This window comes from Geotrypetes seraphini, chromosome 1 (genome assembly GCF_902459505.1).
Source record: "Geotrypetes seraphini chromosome 1, aGeoSer1.1, whole genome shotgun sequence".
In the NCBI taxonomy this organism is placed as follows: Eukaryota; Metazoa; Chordata; class Amphibia; order Gymnophiona; family Dermophiidae; genus Geotrypetes; species Geotrypetes seraphini.
The window spans coordinates 491,077,907-491,097,229 of NC_047084.1; the positions used below are offsets into that span (position 1 = coordinate 491,077,907).

The following is a 19,323-nucleotide window of genomic DNA, read 5'->3' on the forward strand; positions in this document are numbered from 1 at the left end:
ATCCTGTGGAGCGATGAATGGCCTTGTCCCCGCAGTTAACTGAGGATCAGGCTGAAGATCGCATGGTCCAGCAGCCCCCTCTCTCCTTCCTCCTAATCATGGTGTGGGCATCTCCCTCCCTCCTTCCCTGGCTTACTTTAATTTTCATCTTAACAAGCCACCGGAGCCTTGAAGTCGTGTGCGTCTGCTGGAAAGTCCTCCTCTGATGCAAACTTCCTGTTTCCAGTTGCGTCAAAGGAGGACTTTCTAGCAATAACACGCTACTTCAAAGCTCCGGCGGCTTGTTAAGATGAAAATTAAAGTAAACCAGCGAAGGCAAGGGGAAGGAAGGGAGCGAGGGAGCTGCTGGACCACAGCGGGAGGGAAGTGGCTTATGGAAAAGGTGAAGGGGGATGGAGAGGAACAGACGCTGTACACTTTGATGGGGAATATATGTGGGGGTGGGGACAGGGACCAAGCTCGTGGTGACGGGATGGGGACAGGGATGGATCTCGCGGGTACGGGACAGAGACGGGGACAAATTTTTTCCACGTGTCATTCTCTACTTTGGGCTATTCACCTGCTTTTCATAGAATCACGCTTTGCAAGCTGTGTGCCTAACTTTCAATTAAGTCCAATTAACACCAATTACTGGCACTGATTGAGCCTATTAATCAATCAAGTTAGGGGCCTACATCGTATATGCGCGCCAATGTAGGCACCAAACTTTAAGCATATTTTATAGAAACTTGTCCCCAAGTGAATCTGTCTATGGAAGAAAGACATGCTAAAAGCACCTTCTACATACCAGGAAGTTTGAGTTTCCTGCAGCACGCGTTGCAGCGATGCTTTGCAATGAAATTTTTAATTGCATCTTCTCCCAAGTTAGCTGGTCCAAACACCATCCCTCTAGATCTGAAAGAAGCACACAGGAATAATATAAATCCTTATCAGGATTTCAACTTTTTACACTGCTCAAATTATTTTGTAGCACAGAAAGAATCTCCTTGGCTTTGCAAAAAAGAGATAACATTATTCGTTTTAAGTTAAAAAGAGCCAATAGAAAGGCTTTAATTTTTAACTTTCTTTTTACTGAATTTTTGTAAATAGTTATCAGTAAAAATGAGTCATTTAGATGTCTAATATACTGGGGGAAGGAGGGACTTCAAACATTTTGCTAGCCTTTTCTGCTGCTTTCTCTACTGCTGTGCAAAATCAGTCATTTCTGACCATTTAAATAACCTGTCTGGAACTAACTGGGCATTTTCAGTGGCACTGAAAATGCCTGGTAGCGCCCAGCTATTTTGGGGGGTGTTCCAAGGACAGAGTTAGCACTTAACCGGCTAAGAGAACTGTATAAATAATAATTTATTTCTTATATACCGCTATACCGTGAAGTTCGAAGCGGTTTTAGGATCACATTAAAAGCAGTCCTATCTTTATGTGGTTCTTCATAGCTAGGTAAGTGCCAAACATTGTACTTCACTGGCTATGTTTTCACAGGCTCAATATACCCAGAAAAATTTGGTGCTGGAGTGCAGACATGACCCGGCATTGAATTTTGGAATACACTGCTGACGGCAGTCAGCAAAACACTGATTGCCACCACCTGAATATCAGAGTCCATTGAGTTCATCACTTGTTTTCTCTTACAATCTTTGTGATTTATTATAAACTTGTATTACGATCACTAAGGCGCACTAGCCGTTTTAGCATCCATTATAGTCTATGGACACGTTAGTGTTTAGTGCACGCTAAAAGCACCCCATCATTGGCTCTGGATTGGCAGAAGAGGCATTAGTATAATGCTTAGCATTTCACCAGCAAGCCTGCCTTAGGCTAGGTCCAAAATGTCAAACTACAATTCTATTCCACCTTTCCTTTCAGATCTAGGCGAATTACAAAAAGAGGTATCTGGATGTTTCTAGAGAATTACATATCAAAGCTTATTGTTAGACCAACATTGGATTAGCATTGCAGGACATATTCCTAAATAACATGATTTTGATTTCTTTCCGGAAGATTCTATAATCTGATATTTCTTTTTGTGGGGAGGGGCACTGTTTTTGGCCAAGCAATTTTTTTTTCTTATTCTATGGGGCTTCAATGGCTTGAATCTGGAACCAGGAGCCTTCATTCAGAAGTACTCAGAGATTTCCCTATTTTACATCCCTCCTCAACTTACTTCAACAAAAACATGAAAGACCCGTCTGTTCGACATGTCTATATCCTAGTACTACAACATGTCTTTAACCTAGTATTACAAGTGTTTAACTCACTTTTGTTTCTTAACTGATGCATTTCAATTTTAACTGATTCTTAATTCATGTATTCCAATTTTAATTGATTGTTTTTATTATGTTATTTCAATTTTACCAATTGTATGTATTTTATCTTGTTGTGAACCCCTTTGAACCTTTTTTGGTATAGAGGTATACAAAAATAAATGATTATTATTATTATATGGGATTGGGCACACATTGTTATACAATAGCATGTAACAAGATGTGTGTACAAATTGGTGTCAATTAGCACCTAATTATTGGCACTAATCGGCCCATTATCCATTATCTTGGACTGGTGCCCAATTTTGGGTGCTATATATAGAATCCGGGGATAGGGTCACCAACATGTATTAATGTGTGTTATTAAGTAAATACTGTGGGTTGCCATTGCATAAAATGGAACCTGCAGTATAATAATGCACATTATTTGTGTTAGTTTGTACTCACATTGCAAAGCACATTAGTAACCAGCTGATAGTCCATCATTATGAATTCTACACAAAGATGACTTTTCAACCTTTTGAAATGGATTCCCTTTCATTTCATACTATTTTTTTCCTTTCTCCATTCCAGTCTCCTGCTTTCTTTTGCTTTCCATCTTATCTCATTCTCTACTACACATGATGAGTCTTTCGCAGAGCCATAGAAACATAGAAGCATAGAAATAGACGGCAAATAAGGGCCCACTGCCCATCTAGTCTGCCCACCTTAATGTCCCTCCCCTACCTTTGCCCTGTGAATAGATCCCATGTGCCGATCCCATTTGGCCTTAAAATCAGGCACGCTGCTGGCCTCAATCACCTGTAGTGGAAGACTATTCCAGCGATCAACCACTCTTTCAGTGAAAAAGAATTTCCTGGTGTCACCTCGTAGTTTCCCGCCCCTGATTTTCAACGGATGCCCTCTTGTTGTCGTGGGACCCTTGAAAAAGAAGATATCTTCCTCCGCCTCGATGCAGCCCGTAAGATACTTGAACGTCTCGATCATGTCCCCCCTCTCTCTGCGCTCCTCGAGCGAGTATAGCTGTAATTTGTCAAGCCGTTTTTCGTATGGTAGATCCTTGAGTCCCGAGACCATCCGGGTGGCCATTCTTTGCACCGACTCCAGTCTCAGCACATCCTTGCGATAATGCGGCCTCCAGAATTGCACACAGTATTCCAGGTGGGGCCTCACCATGGATCTATACAATGGCATAATGACTTCCGCCTTACGACTGACGAAACCCCTTCGTATGCAGCCCATGATTTGTCTTGCCTTGGACGAAGCCTGCTCCACTTGATTGGCAGACTTCATGTCCTCACTGACGATTACCCCCAAGTCTCGTTCTGCTACCGTTTTTGCTAGGATCTCGCAATTAAGGGTATAAGACTTGCATGGATTCTGGCTGCCCAGGTGCATAACTTTGCATTTTTTGGCATTGAAGTTGAGTTGCCATGTCCTAGACCATTGCTCCAGTAGGAGTAGGTCGTGCATCATGTTGTCGGGCACTGAATCTTCGTCTGTTGTGCATTTGCCCACTACATTACTCAGTTTGGCGTCATCGGCGAATAATGTTATTTTACCTCGAAGCCCTTCTGCCAAGTCTCTTATAAAGATGTTGAATAGGATTGGGCCCAAGACTGAGCCACTCCACTAATCACCTCCGTCATTTCGGAGGGGGTGCCATTCACCACCACCCTTTGGAGCCTTGTAACAATATAGAGATGTAAGATACTGTGAGCGAGGGCACACTTGGGGCCCGCCCCGGACAAAAGGACACCATGTAGTTGAAGCAGGCTAAGATGAACAAAATTAACATTTATTAAGGCTGTTAGGAAGGGGGGTCCTGTTTGGTTCACAGGTGAAGGAGAAATCAAATGTAAAACCACACCTTGAAATATAGGAATGTCCTAAGTGACTTGCACCAGCAGGACCACTGCAGGCACTATAGTCTCTCGATAAGGCAATACTTTCCCTTGGCTCTGGACTGGCAGAAGAGGCATTAGTACAATTCTTAGCGTTTCACCAGCAAGCCTGCCTTAGGCTAGGTCCAAAATGTTAAACTAGAAAGCCCCAGTTAAACTGGGCCTACCTGACTGTTGCAGTTGCCCTGATCTTTTATGCTTCCTAGTTCCTGTCTTCCTAGCTTCACCCTCATGTATCACTTCCCCCTTGGGCAGAACTAGGAATTTTAAGGTGGTCCTGACACTGCAAGCTTTTTTTTAAGGAAAAGTGGCCACATCCTATAGACTCCTTCACAGGCTGGATAAATGTTGGTAAGTTCCATTGAATATTCTTAGATGGCTTCTGCACTATGTGGCTAATGCCAGAGCTAACTGGAGACGGAGTCACGGAGGGAGACACAAGTTATCTGGATAGCAGCCATGTAAGTGCTATCCAGATATTGCCTGAATATTACTGCTATTTATATAGTGCCACTTTATCCAGATATTCAGCGGCAGCCACTACATGGATACTCCTGCTGAGTTTCTGGAAACTTTTTGGGCTGTAGCAAGTAGCATTAAAAAAAATGCTGATTATGTAGACTTAGTATCAGGCTGCTAGGCCTGAAGAAACAGACGGTCGATGAAATGTTAGCAGAAATTAGGGTAGTTAGCAAATCTGGCAACACTATGATAATGAGTGATTTTAATTACCTCAAAACAACAAGGGAATTGGCAAACAATATATCAAAAACACACAAAAAAATCTGCCAACATATCTTAATTGATCTGAAAGCTAAGGCAGGTTTAAACACCAACTTTACATGAAAACTTGATAATATAATTGTAAGGAAGGGACATCAGCATTCCTTATCCAAACCAAACTTTAAAAGAGAAAATATCAAAAATAGTAGTCACTGGTCCACAATCCCCAATGAACACGTAGGAGGGTTTTTACAAAAGTGCACTGCCGAGCAGCACATGCTAAATGCCAATGCGCCTATAGGAATAGAACAGGTGTTCAGCAGCACCCTTTGTAAAAGGACCCAATAAGACAAAAAAAAAAAAAATACACTAAGGAAAAAAAACACCTCATAAATTAAATAACTCAGATCTTAGCTGCCAGATCAAAAATTATCAAAAATATCTAATCAGAAGTCCAAAAATCATCACACTGAGTCAGCAAAAAATAGCATTCAAAATGAGTCCAACCCTTGAAGCAGCCCAACCCGGCCCATGTGCCTAAGGCCCTGCCCACAGGAGGGGCCTAAGGCTCCTGGGCCTATTCTGATTGGCCTAGGCGCCTTAGGCCCCACCTGTGGGCGGGGCTTTGGGACGGCTGGGCCAATCCGGCCCATTCTGGAGTCGGCTGCCTGCCGGACGGGCGGGTTTGGCACCTGTTTGTCAGGCCAACTTGGAAAAGGTACGAGGAACGGGGTGGGGGTGAGGAGGGTCGTGGGGTCGGCCGGGGTGGTTGCGGGTCAGCGGGGGGGCGATCGGGGGTTCTGGGGGTGATCGTTGGGGGGAGGGGGGTTGCATTGAGGGCAGGAGGACCTGGGATCCCTCCTGCCCGTATTGTCGTGGGGGGTAGGGGGTCACCGGGGCCAGGGGGTCTTGGGCTCCCTCCTGGCCCATTCCAGTAGCGGCGGAGGGGTCGCCAGGGCCAGGAGGGTTTGGTGTTCCCTCCTGGCCCGATCGTACTCGGCAGGGAGGGGGGGTACGATCGCCGGGGATCGTCAGGGGTGTCGCAGCTGCTGCGAGGTAAAAGGGCTTGGGCTCCCTCTTGCCCCGATGTTGTCGGGGGGGAGGGGTTGGCGGTTCGACATGGCAGGAGGGCTTGGGCACCCTCCTGCCTGGATCGTTGTGGGGGGGGGATTCTGTAACCAGTGTTGTTTTTGATAGACACCAGTTACAGAATCCAGCTTTTAGGCGAAAGTCTGGCTCCTCCTTCGCCTAAAAGCCCTTCTGTTGGACGTTTGGGGCTTAGGCATTTTTTTGTTTCATTATGGCTAAAAAGTGTAGACGTTGTGTGAGTGTACTTTTAGACGTAGTGGTGATTGGGCGTTTAGGCAGAGGAAGGCCATAATCAAAACAAGGACGTTTGGTTTGGTTATGGACACTTTCTCTGCTTCTGCTTTGAACGTTTAAGGACTTAGGCCAAAAAGGGACTTAGACGGTTTTTTTGATTATGCCCCTCCACATATATATTTTTTGTATGACTTTTTTTTATCTGAAAGGAGAAGCTACAAAGATTAGGAGTTTAATTTAGGCGTGGGCGGTGTTTACTGTTTTGGAAGCCCAGACTAGTTCAAGTTTCAAGTTTCAAGTTTATTCAATATTTGATCAATCGCCTATCAATAATTACTAAGCGATGTACATAAAATATTAATATTGGGTAAACAAGAACAAAATTGAGTAAAAAGATTAAATCTTTAAACATAGACGAAATACTACATGATACATTAGGATGGAGGGGAAAGAACTACATTGTCTGATAGAAAAGGAGGAACAATTAAGGGTAATATACAAAGGGTAGGGGAAAATTAGTTTAATTGGGAATAAAAATACATAATTAAATAAAATGAATTATTACTAAAAAGAGCAATTGGCTTTTCAATTAAACATTAAAAGCGTCTTTAAAAAGAAAGCTCTTAAGTTGGCCTTTAAATTTATCAAGGTTTTTCTCCTGTCGTAGGTATAGCGGGAGGGAGTTCCAAGTTTGCGGTGCTGTAACTGTAAAAATGAATTGCCTTTGTGTATTGATCATTTTAAGGGTAGGAATTACCAATAAAAGTTGTTCGTTTGATCTTAAAGTTTTCTGAGAGGAGTATGGGATTAAAACTTTGTAAATAAATGAAGGGGTTTTATATAGCAATGATTTAAAGGTGAGTAAAGATATTTTATAGAGAATGCGGTGTGCCACAGGTAACCAATGTGCTTTTAGAAGTAACGGGGTGACATGATCAAACTTTTTTGCCCCCGTGATTAATTTGATAGAAGTGTTTTGGATGATTTGTAATCTTCTGATTTCTTTTTGGGCCATTCCTTTGAATAAAGCATTGCAGTAGTCGATTTTTGAAATAATTAATGAATGAATTAAGATATTTAAAGATTTGGGACAGAGGAATTTTGAAATGGAGCGAATTTGACGTAATCTATAGAAAGTATTCTTGACCACATAACTAACGTGGTCGTGATAAGTAAGATTCTCGTCTAAAATGACACCTAGTATCCGGATTTTATTTACTTGTTTGAGCTTAACTCCTTGTATATCAATAGAAACTGCTATTTTGTGATTTTCTTTCCAAGGAAAGAGTAAAGTGTTGGTTTTATTAATGTTTAAGGATAATCTGTTTTGGTCCAACCATAGATGAATCTTTTTAAGTTTATCATTAATATTGTCAATTTCAGATGCATTGTGAGGATCAAGGGGATGTAAAAGTTGTACGTCATCCGCGTAAGCGAATACTGAGAAACCAATAGATTGACAAAGAGTCATAAGGGGAGAAAGGAAAATATTAAACAGCAGAGGAGATAGGATAGAACCTTGAGGTATGCCATAAGTGCTAGAAGAACTCGAAGAGACAGAATCATTAAAAGAGACTAGAGAGGTACGATTATCAAAGTAGGACCTAAACCAAAGAAGAACTTGCTCAGAAATACCAATAGATTGTAATCTGTTTAGTAAAAGATTATGATCAACTGTGTCGAATGCTGCTGAAAGATCTAGAGAAATCAAAAGGACAGAAGAATGGTGATCGAGGTGATATAGTATAGATGATGTCATACCTATTAGAGAATGTTCAGTGGAATGGTGTTGCCGAAAACCGGTTTGATTAGGATGAAGTGTATTTGTTTGTTCTATAAAGTTCGATATTTGATTAAAGACAATTTTCTCTGTTATCTTAGCCAGAAATGGGATATTGGCAATTGGCCTATAATTTGATTTGTCTGAACTGCCTATTTTTTGGTCTTTAATAATAGGATGAATTGTAGAAGTTTTCCAGGCCTTTGGCATTATACTGTGTTGTAGACTTTCGTTAATCAGGAAGAGAATTAGAGGTCCAAAGAAGTCAAAATGTTTTTTAAGAATAAAAGGCGGAATAGATTCGTTTCGTGTACCTTTACAATTAATTGTTTTGATTAGCACCTTTAATTCTTCCAGAGAAGGAAGATGAAATTGAGAGCATTTTGCTGAGAGCCCTGATGAAGTTACTGTATCTAATGGATCAGGGATAAGCTCTGTAGTAACTTCAAATTGTTCTCTAATATTTTTAATTTTATCTGAAAAATAGGTTGCAAGTTCCTGTGCAGTTGGTAACTGGGTAGAAGAGAGGTCAAATTTCTTTGAAGATGGGGTAATTGTTTTAAGGATTTTAAATAGAGTTGAAACGTTTCTAGTTTTTAAAATTTGATCAGAGTAATATTTCTTTTTTGCTTGAGTTATTTTTTCTTTGTAAAGATTGGAGTGTATTTTAAATTTTTCTAAAGTTGAAAAAGTTTTGTTTTTTCTCCAACAGCGTTCAAGGGATCTCAGTTGTTTTTTAATTAATAAAAGTTCAGCAGTAAACCAAGGATTTGAACATTTTCTAGCTGAAATGTATTTAGTATGAAGTGGAGCTACTTTGTCAAGGAAAGATTGAATATTTTCGTCCCATAATATTAAGTGATTTTCTAGTGTGATTGATGTACTATGAGTAGGTGTAAAATGGAAGTTTTCGGCTAGTTGATTAACGGATAATGTTTTAAAATCTCTAAATTTGATAATTTTACTAACAGTCTCATTTTTGACTGTTGGAGAGAAATAGGTTAATGGAATTAAGAAATGGTCAGACCATGGGATAGGTATAAAAGAACTGAATGAAAAATGTTTTTTAGATGTCACTGGTATGAAGACCATGTCAATAGTATGTCCACATATCAAAAAAGATAATAGGAAGGCAAAACGACAGCTGGCATGATCTGAATACTGGGTGCATAAGATCTCTGTGGTCGATAGTCTGTGACAGTGGGCTATATAATTTGATAATGTGACATTCACCTTAGCAATTGCGATTTGCTGTGAATCATTTAATATTTAGCTATTTATTTTGCTATAGATGAATCATTCATTGCTGTCCCTACACAGAGTTATTTTATAGCTAATCTTAGAATAAAGACTAACTTTTCTTCTGACAATCATTCAGTGTCAAAGTTCTCTATCAATATACCCCACTCCCATCACTTACTCCATCTGCAATATTCAGTGGGCTGGAATAGTTACTGGACACTCCTGTCCTACTCTCTATTATTTTTCAAAATGATGTTGGACGATCTTGCTATTAAAGAAAATGGCACTGGCCTGACATCTGTCCTCTAAGAAGTTGACACCAGTTTTTTATGCCATTTTGAAATATGGCAGTGGCTGGGCAACAGCAAGAGAAGACAGTGGATGGGTTGATGGGGAGATCTGGAGGGCCAGCAAATGTAATTGGATGAAATCTAGGTACCCGGTGTTTTTTTTGTTTTTTAATGAAACAAGTATTTCTTATTTCTTTTCAAATGACAGAGCATCCCAATTCCCCCTCATTCCTCCTTCTGCTTTCTTCCTCCAGGGATTCAAGACAAAGTTAGACAAGTTCCTGCTGAACAAGAACGTGCGCTGGTAGGGCTAGTCTCAGTTAGGGTGCTGGTCTTTGACCAGAGGGCCACCGCGTGAGCGGACTTCTGGGCACGATGGACCACTGGTCTGACCCAGCAGTGGCAATTCTTATGTTCATTTTATTTCATCCTATCCCCAGCCCTTCAGCCTGTCTTACTTTGTCATTTTCAGGCTATCTTCCCCTCTTCCCTCACCCCTAGGTACTACCTAATGCCAAGCTACCCTCTCCACTACCTAGACTGCTGACTTTATCAGTTATATGGCTCTTCTAAAAAAAAAAAACAACAACCCAAAAAACAACCTAGCTGCATTACATACAATCCAATAACAAACTTGCAAAGCAGTAATGTAATACTTTTGGGTACTGTCAACACTACTCAGCCCAGGGTCAGACAATATGCAGATACAGGAGGCAGAAGAAAGGGCTGGGATTGATGTTATAGCAATCACTGTGCCAGCACAAACATAACAGATGAGGGCCTTGAAAACTGCTGTGCACTGCACCATTGCTGAATGTATCACTCCTATTATTACCGAACGTTTACAGCAATAAAGAAGAAGAAACTACCAATGGAAATTCCACTGGCACTAAACATCAGCTCCCCCAAATCAGGAAGGCCATACAAAGACTTAGAATTTGCAAAATATATTTCCTTTACTGGATGTGTATGGATAAACTTCTCTAAAACAAATATTCCCAAACGCTTTTCCAATATTTTACAACTTTCTTTCATAAAATTATATAACTGGAAAACAGATGACAAAGATCATCTTCCAGTATGGCTGTGGAGCGATAAACATCTGTCATCTGCCCACTGAGTTCATGGGCCTGAGAAATCTCTTTGCTGTTGCTGGAACAAGAGATCGTGAAGTGAGACTGAACTTACTGCCTGTCTTCTGGTTTAATAACAGATGGGTCTGTAAGATTTTCTCCAACCCCTGAAATTGAAAGACCGAGATAATAAAATATATCAGAAATTAAGCCATCTCCTTTTTTGTCACTCAACTACGAAAGCCAATGGCTAGAATGTTATCAGATTTAGGAAATGCCATACAGTGCTCAAAACAATCAATAAAAGTAAGAAAAGAACAGGTGTGATCATGAAAAATTTGTTATCACTCACACAGCTTTCTATGGCTAGTATACATGATCATGCCTAAAACATAAGTCATATCAGCAGATAGGGAGCATAAATTTCATAGATCCCTATAAGATAACACCCTTATTAAGTTTAAATGATCCTCAGCAACAACACTTAGGGCTCCTTTTACGAAGCCGCGTTAGCGGTTTAACGCGCGTAATAGTGCACGCTAAACTGCCAGCCGCGCTAGACGCTAATGTCAGCATTGAGCTGGCGTTAGTTCTAGCCGCGTAGCGCGGGTTTAGCGCGTGCTAAAAAGCTGCGTGCGCTAAAACCGCTAACGCGGCTTCGTAAAAGGAGCCCTTAGAGTTCAACAAATTTCATTACTCTAAGCTTTAAATGTTAGATCATCATTGGATCATAGGGGAATTTTTTTATATAGATTTATTTCATTTTTAAACATTTTATAGTTTTAGATAATTAAATATTAAATAATTAAATAGTTGAATAAAGCGAACCGTTGATGTTGATAAAGGGCGTTATCTTATAGGGATCTATGAAATTTATTCTCCCTATCTGCTGATATTGATTGTGGAACAACCCCAATACTACGATTCAGTAGAGTGTCAGAACTCTGATAAAACATAAGCCAGCCATTCAAAATCCATTTTCCAGGGTACACCTAGTACCATTGGGTTGGGAATGGCTGATAGAGGCAGTTGTAAATGATATAAGGGGGAAGGGAAGGGGATTGGGACTTGTTTACCATGTTTTTGTAGTTTTACTGCCATACTCAAAGCAGTTTACATACAGGTACTTCAAGCACTTTCCCTATCTGTCCTGGTAGGCTCACAGTCTAGGTCAGGGATCTCAAAGTCCCTCCTTGAGGGCCGCAATCCAGTCGGGTTTTCAGGATTTCCTCAATGGATATGCATGAGATCTATGTGCATGCACTGCTTTCAATGCATATTCATTGGGGAAATCCTGAAAACCCGACTGGATTACGGCCCTCAAGGAGGGACTTTGAGACCCCTGGTCTAGGTCATGTACCTGGGGCAGTGGAGGATTAATTGACTTGCCCAAGGTCACAAGCAGCAGCACAGGGTTTGGACCCACAACCTCAGGGTGCTGAGGCTGTAGCTCTAACCACTACACCACGCTCTCTTTGTATGCAATCTTAGCCATTTTGCATTGGTATAAATGTTTTTTTTATAGAATAGACTTAAAAAGGCACTATAACCATAAAAAATATTTGTGGTGGCACCCTGTTACAGAATGAACCTCTTAGAGGCTGATATTCAAAGTGACTTAAACGGGCAGAAAACTCTCCTGCCCACTTAAATCGCTTGCCGTCACCTAAGTGGGAAAACTCAGTTGCACTTAACTGGAGTGTGCCACTGTATATCCCCTCAGATAGCCCAACTAAAAAGCTGGGAAGAAGCCAGCATCCATATATTCGGTGCCAGCACCTGCATAGTGAAGTGGCCAGATTTAGGACAGAGAGATCATAGCAGCCATTTTCCAAAGATGCTGCAAGGGCAGAAGTGAAGGGACTGCACTCATGCCCTCATCGAAGCCACTGGACTACCACTGATGCAGATAGGTCCGGCAGGGGGGTCCTTGAGTGGGGGGGGGGGAATGATGGATTTTGCCCTGGGCAGAGGAAGGGGAGGAAAAGAGCGTCTAGGGTCTGTGATGAGGTGGGGTTGGGAGAAGGATCAGGGTCTCAGGTGGGGGAGTCTTCTAGGGGAGGAGAAGAAAGGGATTTTCCCAGGGGCTGGGGAAGGGGGGAGGGTAAGAGGGGTCATGATTGGGGGAGCAGGGTTGGATAGGGAATTTAAAAAAAAAGTCATGTGGCTGGCCCAATATTTAGTCAAGACCGCATAACTCCTATGCTGCCCCAGCTGAATATAGGCCGGATCATTCTTTTGAGCCTTTCTTTGGCACAACAAAGTATATGGAGTATCTCCCAGAGTCCGAGTCTTCTGGAGGGACTAATTCTATGGCATGAATATCTAGTAACCTCCATAACGTGGTTCGGACCCTTTTTGCTTTCTTTGGCCAACCTGCCGGCAAATTCACAAACCAGTCAGAGAGACAGTATGCAAACTCTATCTTTTAATCCTCTCTGATAATGTCTAGGACCCAGCGATTGAACACCATCCATTCCCAAGCCTCCAGATAGTCCAAGAGTCAACCTCCAATCTTTAGAGGAGCAGCTTGAGGGCTGGCGTAATTGTGGCTTGTTTGGCTGGCCCAGTGGAGCAGAACCTGAACCTTGGCTCTTCTGGTTTCTGGAGAATTTCTATCTGGAACCTTGAAAGGTTCTCTGGGTAAAGGCTCCTGTGGAATACTGGTGAGAGCACCGGGAGCCACAAAAGAATCCCCGGCTCTGGCCTCTAACTGTTCGGAGTCTGCTGTCTGGTAAAGATCTTGGCCGGCAGTATGCTCGCAAGGATGCATGGACAACCCTATGGCTCAGCATGCCATCCCTATTGCACTAGAAGTAATTTATTGAGATTGACTGTGTCAAAGGCTGCATATGAGTTGTAATAATACCATATTGCCACCTTTATAAAACATATTTCTAACTTCCTTGCTCAAAGATAACAACAGTGTCTCAGTACTATGATAGTTTCTGAAACCGTGTTGAGATTCATGAAGTAAGTTTGTTTTCTGCATATCGTCCAACAATTGAGAGCACACCACAAACTCAATCGGTTTAGAAAAGAAACGTATACTTACAACAGGCCTAAAATTAACAGCCTAGGATAAGTCTGGCCAGTAAGCTTTGGAATCAGGGTTACAATAGTGTCACCCATGGAAGGTGAAAACCATTCTTGATTTAAAGTCAAATTAATCCAATAGAGTAACCAATTTGAAAAGCTTAAAAGGAGGGTTTTTCAACATCAATGACGGGCAAGTACGTTAAGAGAAAGATGTTGATGTAACCTTTTTAAAAATAGATTGAATCTCTTGAACAATTATAAATTTAAAGTTAGATCATTCTCTTTCTACAGAAATATCAGATAAATGATCTTCCATTATTTATTCATCCTTTTCAAAACATTCCTGGACTGCCCTGGTACCAGCGCCATTATATGGATAATACCATTAAAAAACTGGGTATGGACCTAGTCAGCAGAACTTATCCAGGTAGCAGATGCTCCTACTTGGCTTAGTTCCGCTGAATATTGACCTCAATATTTTTAGGCCATAACAGAGAGAAAATATCTTCTTAGAGACTTATGTGCCCCATATTCAGGACAAATGGGTTACGTACATAACTACTACTTTTCAGCGTGATCATGCCTGTTGAGTTGTCTGTGTATGTGTGTATCAACCTAACATTTACCTTGCAAGTCAAGCACAAGCAACTCCCCCCGTGTGTACTCATAGCTCCAGTGGGAGAAGGCCAGCACCGTCTCCTCTAGTACATTGGTTGGAGTGATCTCATCCCCATTGTTGTTGTTGTACTTGTGGAACTCTCCAGTAATATACTTTTCTATGGTCAGCCACTGATTGGCTGAATGACAGTACAATAAGAAGACCTCCAGAAACCTAGAGGGAGACAAGAAATATGAGTCAGCAGTTCACCAAGATGGTCAAACCTACACTTTCTGTACATTTGAAGGAAGCAATAATTTACATGTATTTATTTTGCTAATTTAATTCATGTCCAATTTATTTTATTATTAAACTTTTCTAACCATTTGGTGTAAATTTTAGAAGCTTTAGGAACCATTTACACATGATTTACATGTGTAGCAATTTTAGAAAGGCACAAATTATATGGCAGCATATGGGAATTTAACAGTGGGGTGTTCTGGGTGATCCTTTTTTGTATATTTATTTATTTCGTTTTCTATCCTGTTCTCCCCAAATAGCTCAGAATGGGTTACATACATAATATATAGTTAACAGGTTATAATTTGCCATAATTACAGTACAAGTTTATGATACAAGTGTTATCCTAACATGACGCAGCCCTTGCTTGGTTGAACCACGGCCAGTGTCAGGCTTGCTCCCTCTTTTATCTGGTTTGGGAAGAAATATTGTGTGAACTGCTGTCATTCCTGCATTACACTGTCTTACACGTCTATCTTACAGTATTATGTAAGTTATGTGTGTAAGTGGGCGCCCCGCCCAGGTCCAGCCCATGCTCTATCTATGTGTACACTCCTTTATTAAACGCTAAGCCACTTAAGCATACCCAACCCCCCTCCCCGGACCCCACCCCAACGCCTGGAGGAGGGTACCCAACTCCTCCTGCCAGCTCCCCCCTAAGATCGCCGGCAGGAGGGTGCCCAAACCCTCATGCTGGACCCACCCCAACAAACCCCCCCCACCCCGGAACCCCTCTTAGTCTTACTTTCCAAGTTGGACTGGACGGCTTCTCCTATAGCGTGAGGAGCCTTAGGCGCCTGGACCAATCAGGCCCTAGGATCCTGTGGGTTGGGCAGGGGAGGGGCGGGCCCGCCTCTTTTGGATGGAGTAGGCCTGCTGGCCGGACGTGCGAGGAGCCATCCGGTCCAACTTGGAAAGTAAGACTAAGGGGGGGTTCCGGGGTGGGGGTTCGTTGGGGGGGGTCCGGCAGGAGAGGTTGGGCACCCTCCTGCCGGCGATCTTAGGGGAGCCGTTGGGGGGGCCGGCAGGAGGGGATGGGCACCATCCTGCCGGTGATCTTAGGGGGGGCCGTTGGGGGGGCCGGCAGGAGGGGTTGGGTACCCTCCTGCCACAATTGTCAGGAGGGCCGTTGGGGGGGTCGGCAGGAGGGGTTAGGCACCCTCCTGCCGCGATTGCTGGGGGAGGGGAGACTTGCGGCCGTAGCCGCAGCCACTATACTAATCACGGCAGGGAGATCCTTGCCACGATTAGGTACAATGGCCGCATCTACTTACCATGTAGGCCAGCATTTTGCTAGCCTACATTTAAGCGTCTCCCGTTCTGCTAGGGAGACACGTAGGGCCGCCTAGGTTTGCTTAAGGCTACCGTCTAGCCTTAGGTGAGCTTAGGCAGGCTTCTCTAGGCTCCCTGGAGGCGCCTTCAATATAGGCGGCCTGCCTGGGGAGCATTTTTTTATTTTTGAAAAAGTGCCTCCCGATTGGTTGATTAGACAGCTGTAGGACGCCTACAGCTGCCTACAAGTGGGAGCACTTTGCAGAATCAGGGCCTAAGTGTCTAGCCCTCCATGAAGACTGCCTCAACTTTGTTGGCTGGGCTGAGAACTTTTCAGTGGCCCCTCGTAGATGTATGCAATGCTGTACAAATTATATGTAGGTACTTTCTCTGTCCCTAGTGGGTTCACAATTTGTATTTTTGTACCTGAGCTAGAAGTCCACAAAGAAGAAGCTGCTAGTCTAGTGGTGCTCAATGTCGTTCCTCGAGGGCTGCAGCCCAGTCAGGTTTTCAGGATTTCCCCAGTGAATCTGCATGAGATCTATTTGCCTCCACTGTATACAAATTGTGAAAATCCTGAAAACTTGACTGGATTGCGGCTCTCGAGGACCAACATTGAGTATCCCTGGGCTAGGCCAATAGCACATCAGGAAAAATAACATAGACCAGAGTGGGCCTCCATTTGAAATGCAAACAGTAAGCATGGCCACATTCTGTCTTTTCCTCTATCAAGAGAGTTTCTTTACCTTAGTTTATTTGGAATAGTGTGTGGCTTCACTTGGTTGAAGGTGTATATCAGCTTCTGGGCAGCTCTTTGTTGCTGAATTTCCTAAAGAAAGATGATTAAACTTTGAAAATCACATGTCTGTCAGAAAAGGACATTTTGTAAAACAGGAGCCTTTGAAAGGCCTTTAACTACATATAAATCACTATGGCACCCTCCTGCCAGCCGCCTTCTGAAAATCCAGATATACAATGTCGACCAGGTCGCCCTTGTCTATCTGCCTGTTTACTCCCTCGAAAAAGTGCAGCAAGTTCGTCAGACAAGATCTGCCTTTACTGAAACCGTGCTGGCTGGTCCTCATCAGACCGTGTCCGTCAAGGTGATCAATGAAGTGGTCCTTTATCAGCGCCTCTACCATCTTTCCCGGTACCGAGGTTAGACTCACCGGTCTGTAGTTTCCCAGATCTCCCCTGGAACCCTTTTTGAAGATCGGCGTAACATTCGCTACCTTCTAGTCTTCCAGAATCTTTCCCGATTTGATCGACAGGTTGGCTACTAGTTGAAGCAGTTCAGCTATAGTCCCTTTCAGTTCCTTGATGACCCTCGGATGGATGCCATCCGGTCCCAGGGATTTATCGCTCTTTAGCCTATCAATCTGCCTGTATACCTCTTCTAGACTGACCGTCAGCCCTGTCAGTTTCCCATCTTCGTTTCTAGCATAGAGCCTGGTAGGTTCCAGTATGTTGCGTATATCCTCTTCAGTAAATACAGATGCAAAAAAATGTGTTCAGTTTGTCGGTGATTTCTTAATCTTCCTTTAGCACTCCCTTTATTCCACGGTCATCAAATGGACCCACCGCTTCCTTCGCGGGTCATTTCCCCTTAATGTATCGAAAGAATGGCTTGAAGTTCTTCGCCTCCTTGGCTATTTGTTCCTCGTAGTCTCTTTTGGCTCCTTTTACCGTCTTATGGCACCTGCGTTGATGTTGTTTGTGCTTATTCCAGTTTTCGTCCATTTTTTACCTTTTCCATTCCTTAAATGGAGATCATACATACATAATTGAAATATTTGTCAAATATACAATTAAGCTTCCTTATAATGATCCATCAGTTATAACTGAGCAGAGGCATCATGCAGCAAGTATTGCCATTAATTGTTTCTTAAACATAGATAAGTTCATCTGCTTTTTTAAGTCCAGGGGCAGTTTGTTCCACTCATAAGGACCCTCTATTGAAAAAGTGAAATTCCAAGTATTATTTAATCTCCAGAGTGTTGGTACTGATGAATCATTAAATGCCCACTTGCTCCTAAGCATAATTTGTGCCCCGGGAGGTAATGCTTCAGATTCAATTTCAAATAATTTGCAGTATCCTGATAAAGTCCACACTATACCAACATCAATAGCTTAAAACAGATGCAAAATACAGCAGGCAACCATTTCAATTGTATATAATACGGTGTCACATGCTTTATTTTCTTCAAACCATACAACAAATGTACGGCCAAATTTTGCACAACTTGCAAAGAGTATAAGACTGAAGTGGACAAACCTAAGTACATATTACAGTAATCAAGGCTGCCTAACATCAATTGTAAAAGTGTCCCAAAACTCTTCAACTTCCATATTCCATTTTTTTTAGGTTCAACCTGCTAAAATCTAGTAGACACATAGGGCTCCATTTACTATGCTGCTTTAGGGCTTTAACGCGCGGAATAGCGCATGCTACAATGCCCCAGGCTCTAGACCTTAATGGCAGCATTGAGCTGGTGTTAGTTCTAGAAGCGTAGCGCGTGGTAATTTCCTGCGTGCGCTAAAAACGCTCGCGCACCTTAGTAAAAGGAGCCCATAGTAATGAGGAATACAAATTTGCAGAAAGACATCCCCCCCCCCTCATATTCAGACTGCAGGAGATCATCATGGCAAACCCAGAAATTCAATTCTGGCGCCGTATCCAGTGAACACCATTGAATTTCCAGTCTATTTGTGGCCAGCTGAGACATAGCCATCTAGGCCACTATTCAATGGCTCGCCGCCTGTCTCAAATTGTATATCATTAAAGAAGAAAACTTTACTTTTACATGATGTAATTAGGGAATTTAAATTGAATTTAATTTGTCTTACAGAAGCATGGTTAAAATCTGGTGAGGCGGTGTCTTAACCCTCCCCTGGTTTTATTTTTACTTTTAGTTGTTTTTTTTTTAATTGTATTTATGTTTATTGTTGTTAACCCTTTCCCTCCTTACATATATTATTGTATTGGTAATGAATATTATGTCTGTTAGTTTTTAATGTTTTACATAATTTTGGAACTTGTGTAAATCGCATTGAATTTGGACTATGCGAGGTAATCAAAATACTAAATAAACTTGAAACTTGAATCCAAGCTTCCACAGCAAATTTTTCCTATTTGTTAGTTAAACAAAATAATAAAAAGGGGGCGGCTTGGCTATTTTATATGAGAACAACCTGCTGGTAACTGTAGTTATGATTCTGCATTTAGCGTATAAAGTGGTATTAACTGATAAAATATCTTTTCCAGTTTCAACTTATATATCAGTTTTATATTGTCCTCTGAGGTTATCAGCTGCAGTTTGGGATACCATTTATCGGTCTATTTTGCAGATAACGATACAATTCTCAGGTATTTTAATACTAGTGGATTTTAATCTACAATTTGATAATTTGTCTTCTCCATCCATGTTATCTTTTAAAACTTTTATTTTGGATCTAGGTTTAATGCAGCAGGTTACTGCTCCGATGCATATTTTAGGGCACACTATAGATTTGGT

The 19,323-nt window shown here is 42.1% G+C and overlaps 1 protein-coding gene across 5 annotated transcripts in view; it reads right to left on the reverse strand.

Annotated features, from left to right (window-relative positions):
- Window positions 1-19,323, reverse strand: part of TRPM6 (transient receptor potential cation channel subfamily M member 6) — a 255,335-nt gene that overhangs the window by 15,722 nt on the left and 220,290 nt on the right. For 4 of the 5 annotated variants that reach the window (XM_033926740.1, XM_033926749.1, XM_033926733.1 and 1 more), the window contains 4 exons: window positions 16,555-16,637; window positions 14,265-14,470; window positions 10,715-10,766; window positions 788-894 (listed from right to left, as the gene is read on the reverse strand). In XM_033926740.1, the coding sequence (XP_033782631.1) occupies window positions 788-894; window positions 10,715-10,766; window positions 14,265-14,470; window positions 16,555-16,637 (448 nt within the window). The remainder of the gene's footprint in view (window positions 1-787; window positions 895-10,714; window positions 10,767-14,264; window positions 14,471-16,554; window positions 16,638-19,323) is intronic. The other variant, XM_033926754.1, reaches the window with a different exon arrangement.